We start from the raw sequence: 20,107 nt of genomic DNA, 5'->3' as shown, positions 1-20,107 counted from the left end.
TACTTCTAAGTCACATAAATCAGACTCACATGTGTAAACATTGTTTTGTCTCCCTAGTGTAAAAATCTAAAAGAGTAAATAAGATCCAGGAAATACTGCAAAAGGGAAAGGGAAAGAAAGTGCTCAAAAAGAAAGAACAAATGGGATAGGGGAAAGAAGAAAAGCAAAAAGAAAAAGGGGGAAAGGTTTTATATATATATATATATATATATATATATATATATATATATATGTATATATGGTAAATATACTACTAATCTCTGTTAGTTCATCAAAAATGATTTGTGCTTTCATTGTTTGCTTAATTATTTTTATGCCTATATCTTGTAATCTGAACAACTACTTTTAAGATAATATGCAATATGTTAACAATTGTTGATCTCCTATTATTTTATTTTGAAATTATGTATCATCATTTTTATGCTTTGTTTCATTTCAAAGTAAAAAAAACAGAATGGAAACTTAAGATAGAGATTGTTAGACCATAGAAAATACATAAAGTTATTCCTTGAGAAAAAAATCATTAAACAATAATTAAGCAATTAGTGAAAACACTTAATTACTATTTGCTTCATAAAGATTTGAAGTAAAGTCCAAAGCTTTAAGAAATTAGTAAGATTCAGAGTAACTACTGAGTTACTGAGTTACTGGTGAACCTGAAGGGAAGGTACCATTTAATAGGCAGAAAAGTACAGTATTGGGGAAGGTGGCCAAAGCTGTCTAAAGTCTATTCCCCTGGAATTATCTAAGAAACATACTCTTTGATCCTGACTATAGGCTTATTATTGTTACCCCTAATTTCCAGAAGAAGAAACTAATGAGTATAGCAAGAACGACTAATGATATTAATTGCAAAACTAAGCAATTAGCTAAAATCCTGCATGGATTCCATGCATAGCACATTCAGAAACTTCAAGAGGTAGGAAAGAAGTTGTCCATGGACCGAATATCTGCATCTCTTTCACGTTCAAATGCTAGAGCGTTTAATGTCTTCAGGCTGCTAGAAGAAAATACCATGGACTGGCTGCCTTAGCAGAAACAAATATATTTTTGCAGTTCTGAAGTCTGGGAGCTTCAAGGCAGAGGCTCCAGCTGGTCATTCCCCACAGGTGGTGTCTTCTTGCTGTGTCCCTGGGGAAGCAAACAGCTAGCTCTCTGGGGTGTCTTTATTTTTTTTTTTTATTTTAAAGAGATTAAGACAAAAGAGGACATAAAAAAGCAGATCAGAACAGAACAATGTAAGCAACACAGTATTTCACCACGACAACCCACAATTAACAGTAACTACCGTAAATGTCTCTTTCTCTGAAATAGTTGAGCATAATTTCATATACAATAGTATCAAACATAACAAAATAGTATAAAACCATTCAAGAGAATGAAAGTATTACAGGGCATTCAGAACCACATAACAGAGAACAAACAAGGGCTACTATATCATCTCATTTTCCATAGAAAATTTGTTTATACTACCACACATAATAAAATCCAATAAGACACAATATGAACAGGAATCAAATCCTATGGAAAATACTTCCCAGAATCAATAACTGGGATCATGTCTTATTAAAACGTTTCTGCATGTCAAAAGAAATCTCCAGCACAGTGAAAAGAAAACCCACAAACTGGGAAAAAATCTTAGTGAACTGTCCCTCAGACAAAGGACTTCTGTCTAAAACATATAAAGAATTTAAAAAAAAATCAAACCCCCAAAATTCAAAGACCCAATCCAAAAATGGGCATCTGAGATGAATACACAATTCTCAATGAAGAAATGTTCTTCGTTATTGATCATTAGGCGTGTCTTTCAGAAGGGAACAAAGTCCCACCAGACTCCAGGACCTGATGACTTGCTCACACCATCCCTACCCACAATGTGATGCCTTGCGGGAGAATCAGTGTCAGGTTAGGGCATGAAGCTGAGGCCCTCAGGATAGCAGCAGTGGCCTTATAAGAAAGGAAAGAGACTCCTCTCTTTCTCTCTGTCTGCCAGTGAAGGACAGGAAGAAGAAGGCCTTCTGCAGAGCTTCACCAGAATTCAAATTAATGAGCACCTGGATCTTAGCTTCCAGCTCCTGAATTATGCACCATGCCAAGCACCCAGTCTTGAGCATTTTTGTTGGAGCAGGCGGAGCTAAGGCAGAAGTACTACATTACCTATTTTTCAGGTAGCAACACTAAGACACAGAAGTTTTATATGAGGCTCAAGGTTACAAGGCCGCTGAGTGCAGAGACAGCATTTGAATAATGCAACTATCTTTGTGACTACCTTAGCTGGGAGGGCCCAGCCAGCCCCATGGAGAGCATTTCCTGATCCACAACTCATGCATGCTCTTGTCACTGAATCCTGCCTAGGTTGTGATTCCAAATCAAGGACATCCAAACCAAGGACTTCACCACCCGCTCTGTCTTGATATTGATCAAAATGACCTTAGCTATCCTTAAATTCCAATCTCTCTTAATTGTATGTTTACTTCCTTCTTCCATAATTCATCCATCATGTGAGCACTGAAGATCCCATTTTGGTAATTTCCAAAACTTAAGCAAATGACTTTGCTTCCTCTTTCAGTGCCTGTTACTGTGTCCATGGTCCCCTGATTCCAGCCGGAGATCACCAAGACCATACATAGTGTGGGCAAAGCTGGATTTATTAACTCGCTCTAGCCACGGACATGAAATGCCATGGGGAACTGTGGGGTGTCTCAGGAAGAGGTTCTGAGGAGAAAAGTACTGTGTGGGTTTATGCTAGTCAACGTGGGGACAGGTTCCCAAACTTGGGAGTTTGGTGCTCCACAGGGTACTACTATTAGGGAGTAGGAGTGATTTCTCAAGTGAGTATTCTAGTGAATCTTATAAAAAATGATGAACAGAGAGAGGCCAAGCTATGCTTAGCAAAGAGGCTGGGGTCACTCCTATTAGCCGGGTAGTTTTGTGATCTCTGTGAGATACGACAATGTCGATGCTCAGACCAGATTCCAGAGTGGTCTCGCAGTCACCACTGTCACCGAACCATCCTGTCTGACATCAGTAGTCCCATGGTGTGGCTTCTGTCCAGCAGAGTGTGGCTCAGCTGTGAGCCCTGACCAGCTCCTGCCAGCACTGGGGCCACCTCACAGTGCTTGGCTGGATCCCCAGACAGCTCTGCTTCCTCACTTCCTTTCCTCCTAAACTGCATCGCTGTTGGCTAGAATAAGAGTCTTAACCTCTGCCCATTGACGGTGGGGGATCAAAGTGTAAAAGTTTTAAATCTTGTAGCCACATTTTGCTCAACCACCACACGGAATAACATTTATCTCAGAGGGTTCGTGTAGCATTAAGTGGAAAAGCAAAGCAAAAGAAAAGAAAAAAATCAAGCCTAGCACATAGTAATTGTTCAATAAATTACCTCAATTGTGTACTATTTGCCCCAGTATTTGCAATAGCACTCAAAGTAGACGTGCTTCCTTGAAGTCATCTCTCCCTCTTTCCTGAAGGTGAAAATTCTAAGATTTTTGTGTAGATGGGCAAAATATGTTCCCATCAGCCCTACGGTTATTGCGACACCACGAAGCAAAATACTGATGGGACAAACTCTTTTTCAGCACCTGCTCTCACCTCAGCGGGCACCAGAGAGGCTCCTGCAGCTGGCGGAGGACAACCTGAGCACGCTAGTGACAGAAATGGATGAGCTTCTGACCAGGGTAAGTGGGCACAACCGTGGGCCTCCTCCCAGCAGGCAGAGCTGGAGAAGTTGGTTTCTGTGGAACCCAAGAGACGTGACTTCAAAGTTCTCAAACACTTTCTAACTTCCAATTCGGGCCACAGAGTGGATGCATTATGATTTCCTGCTTCTTTGCCTCTTAGGATCTGGTTGCACCCGCAGTCCCCCAGCCCACATACAAAGTTGGTGTACTTGGGAACGACCAAGGACAAAGATTAAAGTACCAGAATGATAATGCATCTTTGTAACTTTATACAGTAGTTGCTGAGCTGAAGTTTGTTATTTTATTTTTCTGTCAATTCTAAGTTTCAAAAGCACTGCCCTTGATTATGTAAAGGCAAAAAACAACAAATGAAAATACTTGTAGTCTCTTTGATTTCAGAGAACTGTAACAGTTGTACAGAACAGTCTAAAGCAGTATTCCTACACAAAAGAGGAAACCTTCTTTATTGTGAAAATACAAAGTATTTAAGATACCTTTTAGGAGTCAGAATGTAAAATGCATGATGCATTTATCAGACTTTTTAAAAAAAAATTGGTCGCTTTTAGGTTTCTTTTAAAGGGAAAGAAGAAAGAAAACAATATAAAGCCCGCCACCTTGTGGCCAGAAGATGAATAAATAAGGAAGCTGACTTGGAAAATGGCAACCAGTTATGATCTAAAGTTAATCTATGAAAGACAAACGATGCTAGAGCGAGAAGGCCCTTAAAGTGAATCATGTGCAGTTTGTATTATAAGGAAGCAATGCCTCAGGTTACCCGGTGAAGTAAAGTAACGGGGCCAGCCAGGTCTCTAAACCCAGGGTTCTAAGCGGGACCCAGCTAGGATGCCTACTGGCCCAGTACTCTTTTTACCTAGATTGCTGCTGCTGGAAGAAGAAAATTTCCACAGGAAAATCAAAAGCCTTCTAATAACATAATGCTTGAACAATGGCCCTGACAGGACAACAGCATACTAAACGTGGCCTTGGAATCCCAGGCCAGCAATATGCAGGAAGAATCGAAATCCCACTTTCTTGCCAAGTGCATGTGTATTTGGACATGCAATTAAATTGTTGAGTGTATGACTCTTGTACCAATTTGATATTTAATAATTTTGCATTTGTTACTTTTTCTAAATAAGTGATTTTAGATGAGTGGTGCAAAGTAAACATAATTCAGTTTAATCCAATTCAATTTGTACTCTTACCCTGTGCAAAGCCCAAATTAATCATTGCCATGTGAAAAATATTAATGAGACTCAATCTGTCTTCAAGGATCTTTCAGTCACAGGGATGTGCATGCATCTGTGTGTAAGCATTTAGGTAACAATAAGCAAATGCATGCAAATGTACGATAAAACATGGAATGAAAGAACAAACATATACATGAAAAATACATAAAATTGGAACAACTTAGTCTGGTTAAGCACAGGTAATTAGGAAAAAAATTCCTTGAGAGAGGTGGTCTTTCATTCAGTCTTTAGTAATGACTGGGGTCTCCCATGTTCCTGGTTTTAAGATAAATGTACAGAGCAATGGGTATAATCTCTTGTCTCCCTGAGCTTATTAAGACCAATGATCTGGGTTAAGAGCCTCTAGAACTGTCAGATCTCTGCTGTGTCCTTACCCACATGCTTTCTTCAATCCAGTAAACGCTGTCATTCTAAATTCATAAAAGGAATTATCTTCACAGAGCTTAATGTTCAAAGCATAGCTGGAGTCACCGCCATGCCAGAGTGGAGTACTGTTACTGCCAGTGGATCTGTAATAAACACTGTTATCATCCCAAGTCCCTGGTGTTTTGAAGGACCAACTGTTGATGTTGTCTCCATAAACATACAGCAATCTGAGTTCCCCTTCCTAATGTGCTACAAATCAGTTTCACTGACACAGAATAGTGATAGCTTACCTGCTTTTCACTTCTTCATCCATCCTTCATCTCTAATCCTGGCAACTTCTCATCTTTCCACTATCTGCCTACTTTGATCTTTCCAGAATCTCATGTAATTGAAATCTGTAGTCTGTAGCTTTTACAAATTGGCTTCTTTTCCTTGGTAATATGCACTTACAGTTCTCTGTATTTGTTCACTACTTAATAGCTCATTTCTTGTTGCTGCTGAATAATATTTCATTATCTGGTTGTATTATAATTCATCTGCTCACTACTGAAGGACATGTTTGTCTGTGAGTTTGGGCCATATTCATGAAGTAGCTGTGCTATGCTCAGATGTCTGTCTGGATATGTTTTTAACTTATCGGGGTAACTGCGGCATGATCACTGGGATTTTTTTTTATGAAAGTGTGTTTATTTTTGTAAGAAATTGCCAAAATGGTTTACATTGTGGACGCACCGTGTTGCATTCTCACCAGCAAAGAATGAGGAAGGACCAGTGTTTCATGGCGTTAGTATTATGGATTTGGGGGGGATTCTAATAGGCATTTGTGGTATCTCATTTTTGTTTTATTTTGCAATCCTCTTATGACATATAATATTGAGCATTATTTGATCTGCTGATTCACAATCTGAATGCCATCTTTTATAAATAATCTTTTCCCATGCTTCAGCTGGGCTGTTTTCTTATTGTTGGGTGTTAAGTTATTGCTATATTTTGCATGAGTTCTTTATCAAGTTTGTCTTCTGCAAATGTTTTCTCCTATTGTGTGGCTTGTCTTCTCATTCCCTTCAGATTATACTACTCAGAGCTGATACTTCTAATTTAAATTAAGTCCAGATTAATTTATTATCAATTATTCATTTTATGACTATGCTTTTGATGTTGTAATTCAAAATTCATCACTATTTAGAGTCTTTCCTACATTATCTTCTAGGAGCTTCAATACTTTACATTTTGCAGTTATGTTTATGATCTATTTGTAGTTAATGCCAATGTGATTTTTGGAAAAAAAACTTTCATTTTATAGTAATGTTAAATTTGGCAGTAAAGTTGCCAAAATAGTGCAGAGGGTCCCTACAAACCCACTTCTCAATTTCTTAAAGTTTTTTTTAACATCTTACACTACAGTGATGCATCTAATACATTATTATTGACTAAAGACTACTTTATTCCAAGGTCCTTGGTGTTTACCTGGTGTGATTGGACTGTTTCAGGGTCCATCCCGGTACCATGAGTCATTTAGTCATCCTGTCTTGCAGATTCTTAGTTATCTTGTCTCTATACTGTGACAGTGTCTCAGACTAATTTTTGATGACTTTGAGAGTTTTAACAAGTTTATGTGTTTTGTAGGCTGCCCACCATTGTAGTTTGTCTCACGTTTTTCACATGATTAGAATAGATACGTATTTTTATAAGCCTTGAATATACAGATTGATAATCATTGGTTTTTAAATGGCAGGTGAACAAGTGAACCCCCCAAAGAGAGATGATAGCGTGGTAAGAAATGTGGACAGAGGACACCACAGAACACCAAATGTAAAGAAGGGGCAGAGGAAGGGCTTAAGAATAAAAAGCCAGAGCAGTAAGAGAAAAATGGAGGGGAGGTTGGAAAGAGGGAACAAAGGGTCAAAAGTTCAAGTAAAATTAGTACCATTGTCCATTGTATTTCAGGGCTTAATGACCACCTTGTCGTTGGTTATCATAAAAAGTTTCAGAAGTGGGCTTGAATGAAAATGCATAAAACAGTGCACAGAATGAAAAGAGGACACAGACCTGTCTCTAAGAGACAGAGAGAGAGACAGAGAGAGGGAGAGAGAGAGAGAGAGAGAGAGAGAGAGAGAGAAAAAGAGAGAGAGAGAGAGAGAAACAAGAGAAAGAGAATTGGAAAAGGGAAAAGCTAACAATAGTAGGTATAGAGGTATTAAGTTGTCATTAAAAGCTCTAAATATTGCGTGCATATTGTAGGCCATGCTGAATGTGTTAAATATTCTTCACATATTGCAGGAATTTAAATTCTAGTCAAAGTGCACTGAAAGAGATATTTGATTGCATACTATCTTCTTAATATTTATGCATGAACTAAAACATATGTCAAACAGTTCTTTGGAGGAACATTCTTCTTATTATCTAGGGATGGTAGGGAAACAGATTTCTCCAGTTTTAAAAATGAACAAAAAATATTAAAGCACTTAAAAGATGGAAGACAGCTCCTTCACCATGCTGCAGGATGGAATTTGCTATGTATTTTAACAAAACGAAGAATGTCAGAAAGTAGCGGATGGCTAAAACCAGGATGAAAAGCATACCCCCAGACTGGCAGGGTCAGTCAGAGCGCTCCTCAGAGGAAGGAAGCCCTAACCACTGGGCTGGCCTAGGACTCACTGGCTCCTGATGACTGTGATGCCCTCAGGTCGTGATCTGCACTCTCCAATGTCACCTCTCTCCACCCTCATGCTGCAGGCCTGTGGGCCCATAGCTATTGAATTCAGAAGCCTGGGTTCCCTCCTTGGTTCCTCTTTCTTTCTCGTTGCCCTCCCACCTATCCAAACGTTTCAGTGAGGGTTCACAAGGGAATAAATTTAATACAGAACACATAATTTATAGGATTATTTTGTAATATTCACCCAAGGGGTCAAGTGCACAAGAGTGCAGGAAATCTTTCCACACACTAGAGACCCAAAAACTTCAGCTGAGGGCCTGGATCCCCCGGCAGTGTCCTGCATGAGTCCTGCTGAAGATGTAGAGCCCATGGCAATGTCCTCCACCAGTTCAGCTGGAGGCCTGGAGCCCACAACAATGTCTCATACAAGTCTGTTTTATGCATCTGCACTGGGAAGGCCCAAAGATCAGTGGTGGGAGCTAAAAGTGTATACCACAGGGGTGAAGGATTTGTGCCAGCAGGCTGAGTGGTCTGCACTGGAGCTAGGAAGTGACCCTCAAGGACCAGAGCTTCCCCTAAAAGGGACCACAGCTATCTTCAGGGACAGCAAGGTCTCAAGCTCCTCCGAGGGTGAAAACAGCTGTGTTCATATCAGGAAACCCATCATGACAAGCTTCTTCAGGAAAATCAACAGCGCCTCATCTTCCTCCTGGTTCTCTTCTTACGCTGTTGACAGCAATCCCTGAGTCAGTTCAGCTGGGTGCTACGCTGGCCATTAGTTAGCCCATCACACCAAAGCACTAGCAAAGCCTTCTTTCTGTGTGTAGCGTGGGCACCCATCCAGCCTTACAGTCCTGAGCTGGGATGAGCACATTAGCTTTCAGCATAGTCTCTGGTGGTGCTTTGTTCTCTATTATCTGAGTATAGCTAAGGAGAACATTTACTATTCCAGTGTTCCAAGTGTCCGAGATCCTCCCCCTGCCAGTCATTGGGACCTTACTAGCCCCACTGTGCCTCTGTCACTTTATCTCACCTTGGACCTTGCCAAAGTTATTTTGTTTTATTTTTCTGTTGTCTTTAACACAACCCACTTCTTCCTACAGTTTGTTAACTTCAGTTAATTCCAGTTCTCCTCACAAACCTCTGCTCAGGAAAGCTCTTTGGCTATTCCAACGATGCTAAGATGCCTCCTATAATTGTTCTACAATCTGATTTTTCTCTAGTTTATAATCATAAATTTATCTTCTTGACCATTGGACATATAACTGTCTACTCTTCCATGCATAAATTCTAAAGCAAGAGAAAAAATGGCTTTGTTTTTATTGTTTTGTGTTTTTTTCCCACCATATCACCAATATCGTGCAGGTAGGATGTGTTTAGTCATTATGTGTTTAATGAATTAATTTTTCATAATTTAATCACCACCTGAAACGACCACAATTGAATCACCACACAAGAGTCTCAAATCCAAAATATGCACTCATTTTAAATTTATCTACAGGCCATTAAAATCTGGCATATGCTGCTTTCTTTGATACATTAACTGTTAAATTTATGTATCCTATGAAAAGAGAATACCGTCTAATAGTTTGAACTACATAAAACATTGAAATTTAGTTTTACTGTATTTACCTTATCTTTTTACTGCCTTCTGGAAATCAAATTTAAAGAAGGCAAACACATTATCAAATGATGAAATTTCAATATTTTTAGCGCCAACAGTGTTATATGTTTACAGTGTTTCATTTATAGTTCTTTAAAACAGTTATAGTCACCAATAATGTCCTTTCTTTCTTTTGTGTTTTAAAAGAGAGGGAGAGAAACATGGAGAGAGAATGAAAATATTTCTTTTGGAACTTTCAGATTAACACAAGAAATAGGGAGATACTCTGTTCCACTTGGAACCTGCTGCTTAGCATTCCACAGGTCCAGGCGCTACGCCTGATTCTTTCCCTATGTGTCGTTGGACAGCGTTCCTGAGAAGTGCTTCCCTGTCACTTAGGTGTACAGAACTGAAGGTGTCTCAAGATGACCCCTGAGAATATCTTACAAATGATTGGATCTGGCATTTAATTTTGGCAGGAAACCATATGAGCCTGCAGATGCAAAGGTGGATGCGTTAAGCCATGTTTCCTGTCAGCAGTTAGATCCGCTCCATTAGATTCTAGTTTTAAACATGAAGAAAGCAGAAAATGAAAGACACTCGTAATATCCCACCAAGAAAATTATGTGCAGATTTCAAGAGGCACAGTGAGAGCTGCCTGAGCTACAGCAAAAAGTAATAGCTACATTGTTCAGAAGCAAATTAATGTGTACTCAATGGCCACGCCTGCTGCCTACCTATAAATACTCTAAAAGTCAAAAACAAAACCAGAGAAAAGGAAAAGAAGAAACATAATTGAGCAAACTGTACATGAGGAAATAAAAGGATTCAGAGGCAGGGGAAATACATGCAGGATACTGTGTAAAGCATCATTTGCAAAGCGACCCTGCAAAGACTAGCTAGAAGCAAGAGGATGTTAAAAATGAGAAACTCAAGGAGAATGAGAGGAAGACTGTGCCACATACTAGGATAAACAAGAATGTATTTGTCAACTACTCACAGGCCAAGATAATAGTGAATGAAAGGGAAGGTGACTAAAAAAGATGGGACAGTAGTTTAGTAAAACAGAAAGAGCCCAGCTGAATCCAAAAGGTAGCTCTGATTGGCTTGTGTTTAGCATTCATCTGTAATATTATCCATACCCTGTCCAAGGTGGACTTGGTTTTCCTAAATGTTCTTTTTATCATGATGCCACAGTGGCATCACCCTCACCCACCGCTCCCGGAGTCAGTGGTGGTGAACCTGGGACATGTGTGTCACACCAGGCTGTTCATTCTCATGGAAAGATCTGTGTGATACAGTGTTGCTCATGATTCCTAATTGATGGAGTCTGGTGTGAGTGGTTTTAGCAAAGGTGACTCAGCAGCTCACCTATTATAAAAGGAGACCTGATTTCCAAAAGTATATCTAGGTAATGTTCTGTTATGAGCTCTGAAATGTGTTTGTTAAAAGCCAAAGCTTACGCATACACTTACGAACTCTATGGAAGAATATGCTCTTTTTTTTTTTAAATGTACTTTCTTAGCCCTCTTGAACATTAGCCAAACAAAACAGTTTGATATAAACAAGATACAAATCTATGAGGCAATGAATTTCTGCTTCTTTCCTCAGTTCCTTATATATGAAATAGCTAAGTGTTTAACCTTTCATACCTTCCCTTTCATGCCCTCCATCTATCTCTAAAGGCAGGAAGGGCAAATGAGATTCAAAACAGTGTGTCAAAGCCTTCCTGACATGCATGGCAATCCAGAGAACAGCTATGCCTCACCGTAACCCGTCTTCCGGAGTACTAAACCACATAAGCCAGTGTTATTGGTACCAGGAACCTCGCGGCTCTTCCTGTCCTGGGGTGTAGCCAAGAGAGGAAATTCATGTGTGTGCAGAGGAAGGGGATCTTCCTTCACAAGTCCTGCGCTGGCTCTGAGGAACTCTGGCCACCCTCCATGTCTGCTGTCCTCACCATCCTGGAACTCGGTGTGCAATCGCAGGCCCCGTTTTGAATTACTGCTAAGCCAGTGGCTAGAACACAGCCCTACTGGGGCGGGAGGGCGTCACGCCTGGCCGTCCTCCCAAGCACTCAGCAGCAGCTCTTGAGCAGTAGTCCTGGGAAAAGCTCAGAAAACTGCTTAACAAGCCATATTTGCTGGCAAGCATGGCACTAGGCATATGGTCAGTTTGAATGGCATTGGGAATCCTCCAGCACGGGTTAGGACTTCAAAGCAAGAGTTGGTTTAACTGTCACTATATCAGCCAATTACCTAGCATCTTTGATCCCCTACAATTTGCCAAGTACTGTGCCTGGCATTCTGAGGAATAAACAGAAATACATACAGTCACAGGCTGCAAGGGGAGAGAGTAGGTAATTATGGCAAACGCTATCAGGGACACAGCCCATTGTGGTCCTGAATGGTGGTAATGATGGCATGAATCTAAGGAGGGCCTGGGCTAGGACAGCCAGGGAGGGCTTCATGGAGAGAGCAGAGCTGCTTGAATTCCCACGGCAGGCTGTATATTGGATAAATGAATTTAAGAATAAATAATATAAGCAGAATTTTTTCTAAGAAAAAACAGGAGGTGCAGACAGTAATGACGTAGGCAAGATTTGTTAGGAAAGCTGTCATCTAGTCATCTATTCAGCCGCCTTTAAAGACACTGGCTATAAGTTAGGGAACACACTGGGAGAAGGACATAAGGTAACTGTCACACCAGACCAACTGCCTCCCCTCTTAGAACTCACCGTTGGTTGGGAAGGCAGTCAATAAATATGTAAGCCAAGGAGTCCCTAGTTTTCATTATTTATATGTGATAGTGACGCTTACAAGTTGAGAAATTAGGTGACCCATTTATTTAGTTTGAATAAATAAGTTATTGACTTTGGTAATTTTCAAATGTTTGATGTTACCTTTGAAGGAAATGATTTGGTGCAACAGATGTGGAGACATAGGTAGGAAGCCGGGCATGGCCACACTGACAAGAGACAATGAAATTTAAAGCAGAGGGTAAGAAAGGTCAGATATCTGAAACTAGTGAGGGGAAAGTCACCCCAGAAAAAGGCAACACGTTACCAGAAAAGCCCTAAGAAGGGAAAAGATTGCCATATTTAATATACTACTTAAAAAAAACATTCATTGAATAGAACCTTTTTGTTTCTTATATGTTGCAGGATTCTTGACATCTTAATACAGGAATCCTCATATAATTGACCCTAAGAGTAAAGTGTTTGCTAATGTTGACCTTTGCTAAGTACTAGATGAATACCTGAGAAGACAGGGCAATGGCAGAGATCTTAATAATGTAGAATGTAAGAGGCAATCTATTACTACACAGCTAGTTTTTAAAAATAGATGCTTTGAGTTAGTAAAAATTGGTAAGCTTAATAGTGCCAATGTTTACATAAATCATGATCATTTTGGAATATAAGAAAGATTAATAAATCAAAAACTAAAATTTAAGTTCAAATTATAATGGTCATTTCTGTGGAAAGAAGAGATACTGGTGCTGGTGGCCTATTAATTCTTAAAATATTAAAGAATGACTATATTATAGGAGTTGCTTACTATGAGGTTCAATGATTGGTGAAAATAGGAATAATATCAGAAAATATGCTGAGGTTGAGACTGAAGATATGCTTAAGGCAGTTCAGACTGACAGCACTTTAAGGAAGTCAAACTCAGTTATTCAAAAGTCAGATTTATTATTTTTTTTATTTTAAAGAGGATAAAATCAATCAAAACAAACCAGTGTAAGAGATACAGGACTTCCAAACATAAAATCAACAATAGTTACCATAATGCTTCTTGGTGTCTTCAAACTATCTGCAGATAACTTCAGACATAGTAAAAATCAAACAGAACAGAATAGAAACAATAAAAACAAAACAATGAATGCAATAAAGGACTTCAGAACAAGCCAACAGAAAATCCAAAATTACTACCATAATATTTCTTCTATCCTTGAAATAGCTTCTCTTGCTATTAGATTTAATACCAAATAAAACAAAAGAGAATAAAACCCAACCCCAAAAAACAATGGAAATAGTGTAGGACCTCAAATCAAGACCATAGTGAGTCAACCATGGCTGCAGCCCTCAGAAGGAGATCCCCCCAGATGCCGCACTGTGTATCACTATCCTCTGAACCTGTGATCAGGCCACTGGCCCTAGACTGCAGTGTTAGTGAAACACCACAGCACCACAGGCATCCAATTGCATTTCACCTCCATAGCTACCATCACAGCTTGTGTTTCTCTCGATAAGTCTGTCCTTATGGAGGTGGAGTGATTGGTACTTCCTGTTTGCCAGCCTGTACTCTGGAAGGGGCTGGGGTCCAAGTGTTCCCAGTCCAGCAGCGACCCATGCATGGCGCAGGTTCCCCGACTGGGCTTATTTGCTAATGCGACCATTGTTCTCTCTCAAAAGTAAGATTTAAAAAGTGACTGTATTTTAAGAGTGTGTGTGTGTCTGTAAAGCTATTTGACCACCTGAGCCATGACTGCTAATATCTACGTGGAGCGAAGCTTACAGAAATGCCTATGGCACACTTGTCACCCTACCCCAGAAGCAAGGGCTTAAGTGACTTAGGAACTCCACACATAGTTTCCTTCCAGAAAGCATTTTTAAAAGTCTAAAAAAATTCTATTCATAATATTTTAGAGGAGTGTTTCTAGGGTATGGAAATACACTGATTTCTATTCTCTATGTCACTGTGTGTGTAGTGTAAATTACAGAGGAATTTTTAGATGTTTTCCAATGGCTCCTTCTCTCTGGAACCTTTTATTTGCCATGCTAACTAACATTTGGATGGTGAGAGCTGAGTTGATAGCAGTCAAACTTTATGTTGTGTCCTTTCTTAAAAACCTGGAAAACTTTCAGGAATCAAACCTCTTGCTTCCCCCTGGGAAATCACAAAAAGCAGAGTGATTCCTGTAGCATCTCTGGCTGTGTTTTGTGCTGGCCTGGTTCTATGCTGGTTCTGTGCATGTTAAGTCATATATATATATATATATATATATATATATATATATCCACTTAGGTCTATATACAAAAATTAACTCTCCAGCCACACCTAGAATGCAACTTTTCTGCTGCAAGATTGTAGAGTATTAATGTACTGCCAACTTGGACCTCATTAAAAATTACGTTGAGGCCATTTGATTCTCTGATTCGTTATGCATTGTTAGATTATCCACATTCTTCAGGTAAAAAGAGAAGTCCTACTGTTCACATATGTAAGCACACCTATGTTTCAATACTCTGAATTTGGCAGAATCTTTAAAAAAGCATGACATTCCACACAGCATTTGTGTTTGACTGTGCTCTCTTTTAACTATGAATACATTAACTACCTCATGTTATGTCAAATGGTGTTTTCCCAAGAATAAAAATGCCTAGGAAGATGTTCTCTGGAAGGCGAAGCTGTTTGGGGATTCTGTTCTGTTTTGTTCACAATGGTACATGTTCGATGACTAACGGACAGATTCTGCTGATACTATATGGGAAAGTTAGCATTTATTCTCCTTTGCTGTTTTACCGGTGTCTTTGAAATGCTGTAAAATGAGCGTTGACTGCTGAGTAACTAAGCACCTCCCCTTTGTTTCTTTAATGATGGTATTGATCGAAACAGAATTCGATAGGCCCAAGCTTATGGAGACAGCCTGCCTGTCCCCTCCAGAGACCACTGCTGCCTCCACATGTTTTCAGTAAATAAAATATGGACAGAATTACAACATGTGGAGGACGAAGTTTTCATTAAAGACTTTGGCAATGGGACCTCAAAGATATTTCAGAGATAATTGTGTTTTATCACCTCTTCTATGTGATTGCATGTAACGAGGAGTTTAAGAGGAGCAAATGCCGCTCTCTGATTTCCATTTAATGGAAGAAGTAATAAAGTTTAATTGTATACTTGAGCACGGGGTGTCATTTCCAGTACATCTAATCAATAATTCATTGATTGCTTTTGGCGCAAAGGAAAATTTGAAAGAAAATGTAACCAGAGGGAGCTTGGGTAGCCCTAGCTTCACCATCTCTATTAATTATGTTTTTCCCAAATGTGGATCTTTAGGCCACCAAAGTGACAGCAGATGGCGAGCAAACGGGACAGGATGCCGACAGGACGAACAGGAGAGCAAAGTCCTTAGGAGAACTCATTAAGGAGCTCGCCCGGGATGCAGAAGGTATTAGAAAAATCACATTTTAATCATCATTTCTCCCAACAGAAAAATAGAGAAAGACATTACAGAGAACTGGGATCTCTCTTCAAAGAGGTGACACTTCTGAATTCAAGGGTTGAGTATTCAAAGCGTAGTTTGGTTGAAGTATTCAAGGCCCTTTTCTCCTGGGCATCTATGACCACCAGTGTTCACATGAGTGCTAGCAGTTGGTGAATCAGAGACTGGGAAGGCAGAGCGGCAGTGAATTGTTGAAGGGAGACCGTGATGCTTAGATAGCTCTTGGGAAACCTGCGCCTTGATACTTTGTGAGTTCAAAATTATTTAAAATCTTTTAAATTTTTTTAAAAGTTAATTTTATGATTCCGTTCAGAAGGAGAAAGCAGCACTTTAATTTCCCCAAATGGCCTTTTGGGTACTTGGTATTTGAACGAACACCTGGCACTTGGGATGTGGAAGTACTATTTCATCAGAAGCTCCCTGTCCTCAGCCACGATTCCTGAGGAGTTTGTTCTTGGCATCCACCAGTATGGTTGAGGATTAAAGTGGAATCTATTTTTGGGCAAAAGCCCAGACAGAAACTCTTACTGGAAACAGATGCAGAAAAAGCAGCTCCTAAGTATCTGCTAATGTGTAATAAATATACGTGCATGTTGAGAAATTTAAAAGTAGGGTTTTTTTCTCCTTTAAGTATAAGACATGTATCATTTTACAATGTTATGCATTTTAGATATTTTACTTTGTAATGTAGTTAAATAAATAAGAACCTGAGCTGATCTTCAAAGAAAATCCTGACTGGTAATTTTTAAACATCACCCGCCAAGATTCCCAAAGATTCTCTAGTGTGAAAACAACAGAGCCGGGCTGGGGAGTTAGCTCAGCAGCACAGTGCTGCCTGGCAAGCACAAGGTCCTAAGTTTGATGTCCAATGCCAAAAAAAGAAAGAAAAACAGTTTAAATCTGAGGCATATTCTCAGGCAAAACATGTCAAGATCTGAAAAAGAAGTTACTTCTCGAAAACTCTCAGCTAACTCACAGTGGTTCCCTCCTATCATTTTCTATGACTGCTGTGGGAGAAGCTTCCCTCGACACCTGAAACACCACAAACACCATGTCTCAGGGTAGGCAGAAGATTCGCTCTCTATGGGGACACCTAAAGCACCAGCCTGCACTCCAGGAACTTTCCATTCCTTCCATCTGAGCTCCCCAACACTCCACACCCTACAGCCCATCCCAGTGACTCCTTTTAAAATGATTCCAGTGAAGCAGTGGTGCTAACATGGGTTTTGATAGATTCCGGTATCATCACTGATTACTTTTTCCTCAGCGTTGAGCCTTCACCTCCCAACGGTGGAGACATAGATTCATGGTGACTCTTTATGTTGATGGAAATTTTGTTTGTTGAGTGTTTAAGGTCTCTGGGTACCACTGGGCCATTTGAGCACCACCCAAAGACACCTATACAGGCAGAGTGGAAATGGATTTATCTCAGTCTTTGCTTAGCTCCATGTTCTCAGGTCCATACACCAGACAAAGAGTTCCCTTTTCACCAAAGTTCTATTTTCTAAGGTGTCAATTGCTCAGGTGACCTGATCGCATCTGTTTAAATGGGGAATTCTTGTTTTAATCCATGGGAAGTACCATGCGTGATAGCTATGCCTGAGAGAAGGAGAAACATTAGTCACCTTGATGGCAGCACTATTTGCAGAATGTATGCAATTGTTAACACTGAAAGTTCAAATATAAATATACCCGAGCTACACTAGATTCTCATTTTGGTAGATTATAAGGGTTGGAAGATTAGGCTACAGGAGAGGAGGAAGGAAAAGAAGAGAGGAAAAGAGGAAACAATAGAGCGAGAAGAGAAAATGGAGGGGAGGAGAGGTGTCACCAGAAGCTTTTTAAAAATCTCCCTCTTGGGTTGGGGATTTAGCTTTGTGGAGTAAGTGCCTGTCTGGCAAGTGTGAGGTCACGAGTTCAGTTCCCAGTACCAAAAAATAGTATCTCTGTCTCTCTGTCTCTGTCTCTCACTCTGTCTCTCTATTTGACAATAGTGATGTATACTTTCACACATTGTTAGTAGTAATAAATTGCTGTGGAAAAATGAACACTTCAATCTGATATTTGTCTATTGCAGTTTTTATATTCAGACAGAACACTAATCCTACCTTCCACTGTAAGTCATGACCCCTTTACAGAAAATCAGGTTCTACTTATATATTCTTAATTCACTATAACTTTATAATATCTTCTCTGCTATGACTGTTGTTTAGATGATGAATCTGCTATATTTTACTTCATGCATTATTGGTATTAATGAAAAGACAGAGACAAACCCTTTACTGTCTATGTCCTGACATATGAAAGACTTAATTAATGATAGACTTCTTTCTTTGCTATCAGGCCAGACTAACATTTTTCATTCTTGAGAACATTACTTACCAGAGATTCTTCTCCTCTTCTCCTCAGGCTTAATATACTATATTTCAGCTGTTGGGGGGACCAGCTCGTTTGTGTTTTGTGGCCATTGCACACCTCGCAGGCATCCCCTGGCCTGCAGAATTGTCCACGCTGGCTGCAGGAGCTTCACGCCATGCCTTCCGGGTGGTCCTACTTTCTCTGACCCACATGAATTATTTTCTTAGTCTCTATTTTGTTTTATCTTAAGCATTTTAAAGATATTGGCTTGGATCCTTCTATGGAAGAAGATAGAAATAAATAAATTCAAAAATATATTTATTTTCTAGTTATTTTTAAGACTCTAGAAAACATACTGAAATGACAGTGTATACATTTGAAGACATTTCAATCCCATATATTATATATTCAGCCAAGCAATAAAGCTTCTATTAAGATGGTGCTTTGTTTCTTAGTACATGGTCATTTTGCTGAGGTCTTATTTGTGTGCTCCATTAATGTCTTCATTTCTTCACTGTTGTTGTAACTTAAAGGAAAGGGCACATGCGCTCCAAGAGATGTGGCCGTGTTGGCTTTCTCTCTTGTCTTACTCCTTTTCCACCAGATTCTTCTTTGCCTGAGTTTAGCTTTGAGATTTGACCACAAAAGAAGCAGTGAAATTATATCTCATGTTCCTCTTGCTTGGCTGTGGACCTAAATGAGTTTCAATTTCAAAAGAAAATCCCATCTCAAAATATATTTTATTATTTACACATTCATTTAATAAAGGAAGATGTGACTTTTGCAAGCTGAGAAGTAGGATTTATCACTGTTGTTTTGTAAAAAGTTAACACAAATGGTATCTGTGGCTCCACGGTACAATTGACTTAAATCAACAGTATCACCTGTCATACACTCAGACAAAAGCATTTACTGTCAAAAAATACAGTCAAACCTGCTACAGATACTATTTTCTTAACATCTTGAAAGCAGAAACCTCCTTAAATATAATCAGCACTCTGGCATGTTTCCTGGGTAGTTCCTGAGTCAGGGAACTTACAGCCCCATCCACGGTCACTGTGGTCCAGCACAGATGACACAGCCAGGATCACCTTGCTGCCAGCTATGTTGAAAGATCCTTGGGCACATGTTAAACTCTGACTGTTAAGGAGTGTACTGAGAAATCATCACCCTCATTAACTTCTAAGAGTAGAGCTGCTGAGTGACACTCCTAGCCCAGAGCTAGGGAATAGCCCAATTTGTGTTTTCAAAGATGTGATTCAGATTTTTCTGAAATTGATCTATGTCTCCCTAAGTATGTTTGGCATTATAACCAAATATTATAGACCTATGGGCTTTTAAACAACAGAAATCTATTTTGGGAAGACAGGCATTCCATGATTAGAGCACACACTTAGCTGGGTTCTGAGGAGGAGCTACTTCCTGGTTCCCAATTAACTGTCTTCTCACTGTGAGCTCACCAGATGGGCAGGCCAGGGGTGGTCTCCATGCCTCCTATCTAAGAGCACTGTCTCCTACCCATTCTCCTGACATAGCCACCTGTCTGAGCCCCTGCCTCTTAATACCATCACATTAGAAGTTAGGTTTCAACATAAGAATCAGGGTGCCTTATCAACACTTAGGCCATAGCCATAGCTATCTAAAATGAGTTTCCTCTTACAAAAAGCAAATTTCTCCCCAAAAAACATTTAAAAGGAAAAGAGGATTATCAGATGCATTTTGGAAAGTGTAGATTTGGAAATTCGATTCCTTCTGCCCGCCTAGGATTCCTCACATTTGGACATGTGTCCAGAGTTCCTGGGGAGCTCATCTAACATGCCAGCTTACTGCTCCTCTACATCTAGAAAGTTTTACTCAGTCTGGGACAAGGCCTGGGAATTTGCATTTTAACAAGTTTCAGGATGATTGTGCTGCTGCCCGATGAGGGACCACATTCAGAATCTGTGTCAGAACTAACCCCATC

General features: G+C 39.8%; 1 protein-coding gene across 6 annotated transcripts in view; it reads left to right on the top strand.

Annotated features, from left to right (window-relative positions):
- Window positions 1-20,107, top strand: part of Lama2 (laminin subunit alpha 2) — a 553,946-nt gene that overhangs the window by 427,033 nt on the left and 106,806 nt on the right. For all 6 annotated transcript variants that reach the window (XM_063232872.1, XM_063232874.1, XM_063232873.1 and 3 more), the window contains 2 exons: window positions 3,582-3,680; window positions 15,621-15,732. In XM_063232872.1, coding sequence (XP_063088942.1) covers window positions 3,582-3,680; window positions 15,621-15,732 — 211 coding nt within the window. The remainder of the gene's footprint in view (window positions 1-3,581; window positions 3,681-15,620; window positions 15,733-20,107) is intronic.

This window comes from Cavia porcellus, unplaced genomic scaffold, assembly GCF_034190915.1.
Source record: "Cavia porcellus strain 051 isolate PalLab524CR breed Dunkin Hartley unplaced genomic scaffold, mCavPor4.1 scaffold_22, whole genome shotgun sequence".
NCBI classification, from domain to species: domain Eukaryota; kingdom Metazoa; phylum Chordata; class Mammalia; order Rodentia; family Caviidae; genus Cavia; species Cavia porcellus.
Note: the sequence above shows the minus strand (reverse complement) of the source record. Positions and strands in the feature narration are given on the sequence as shown.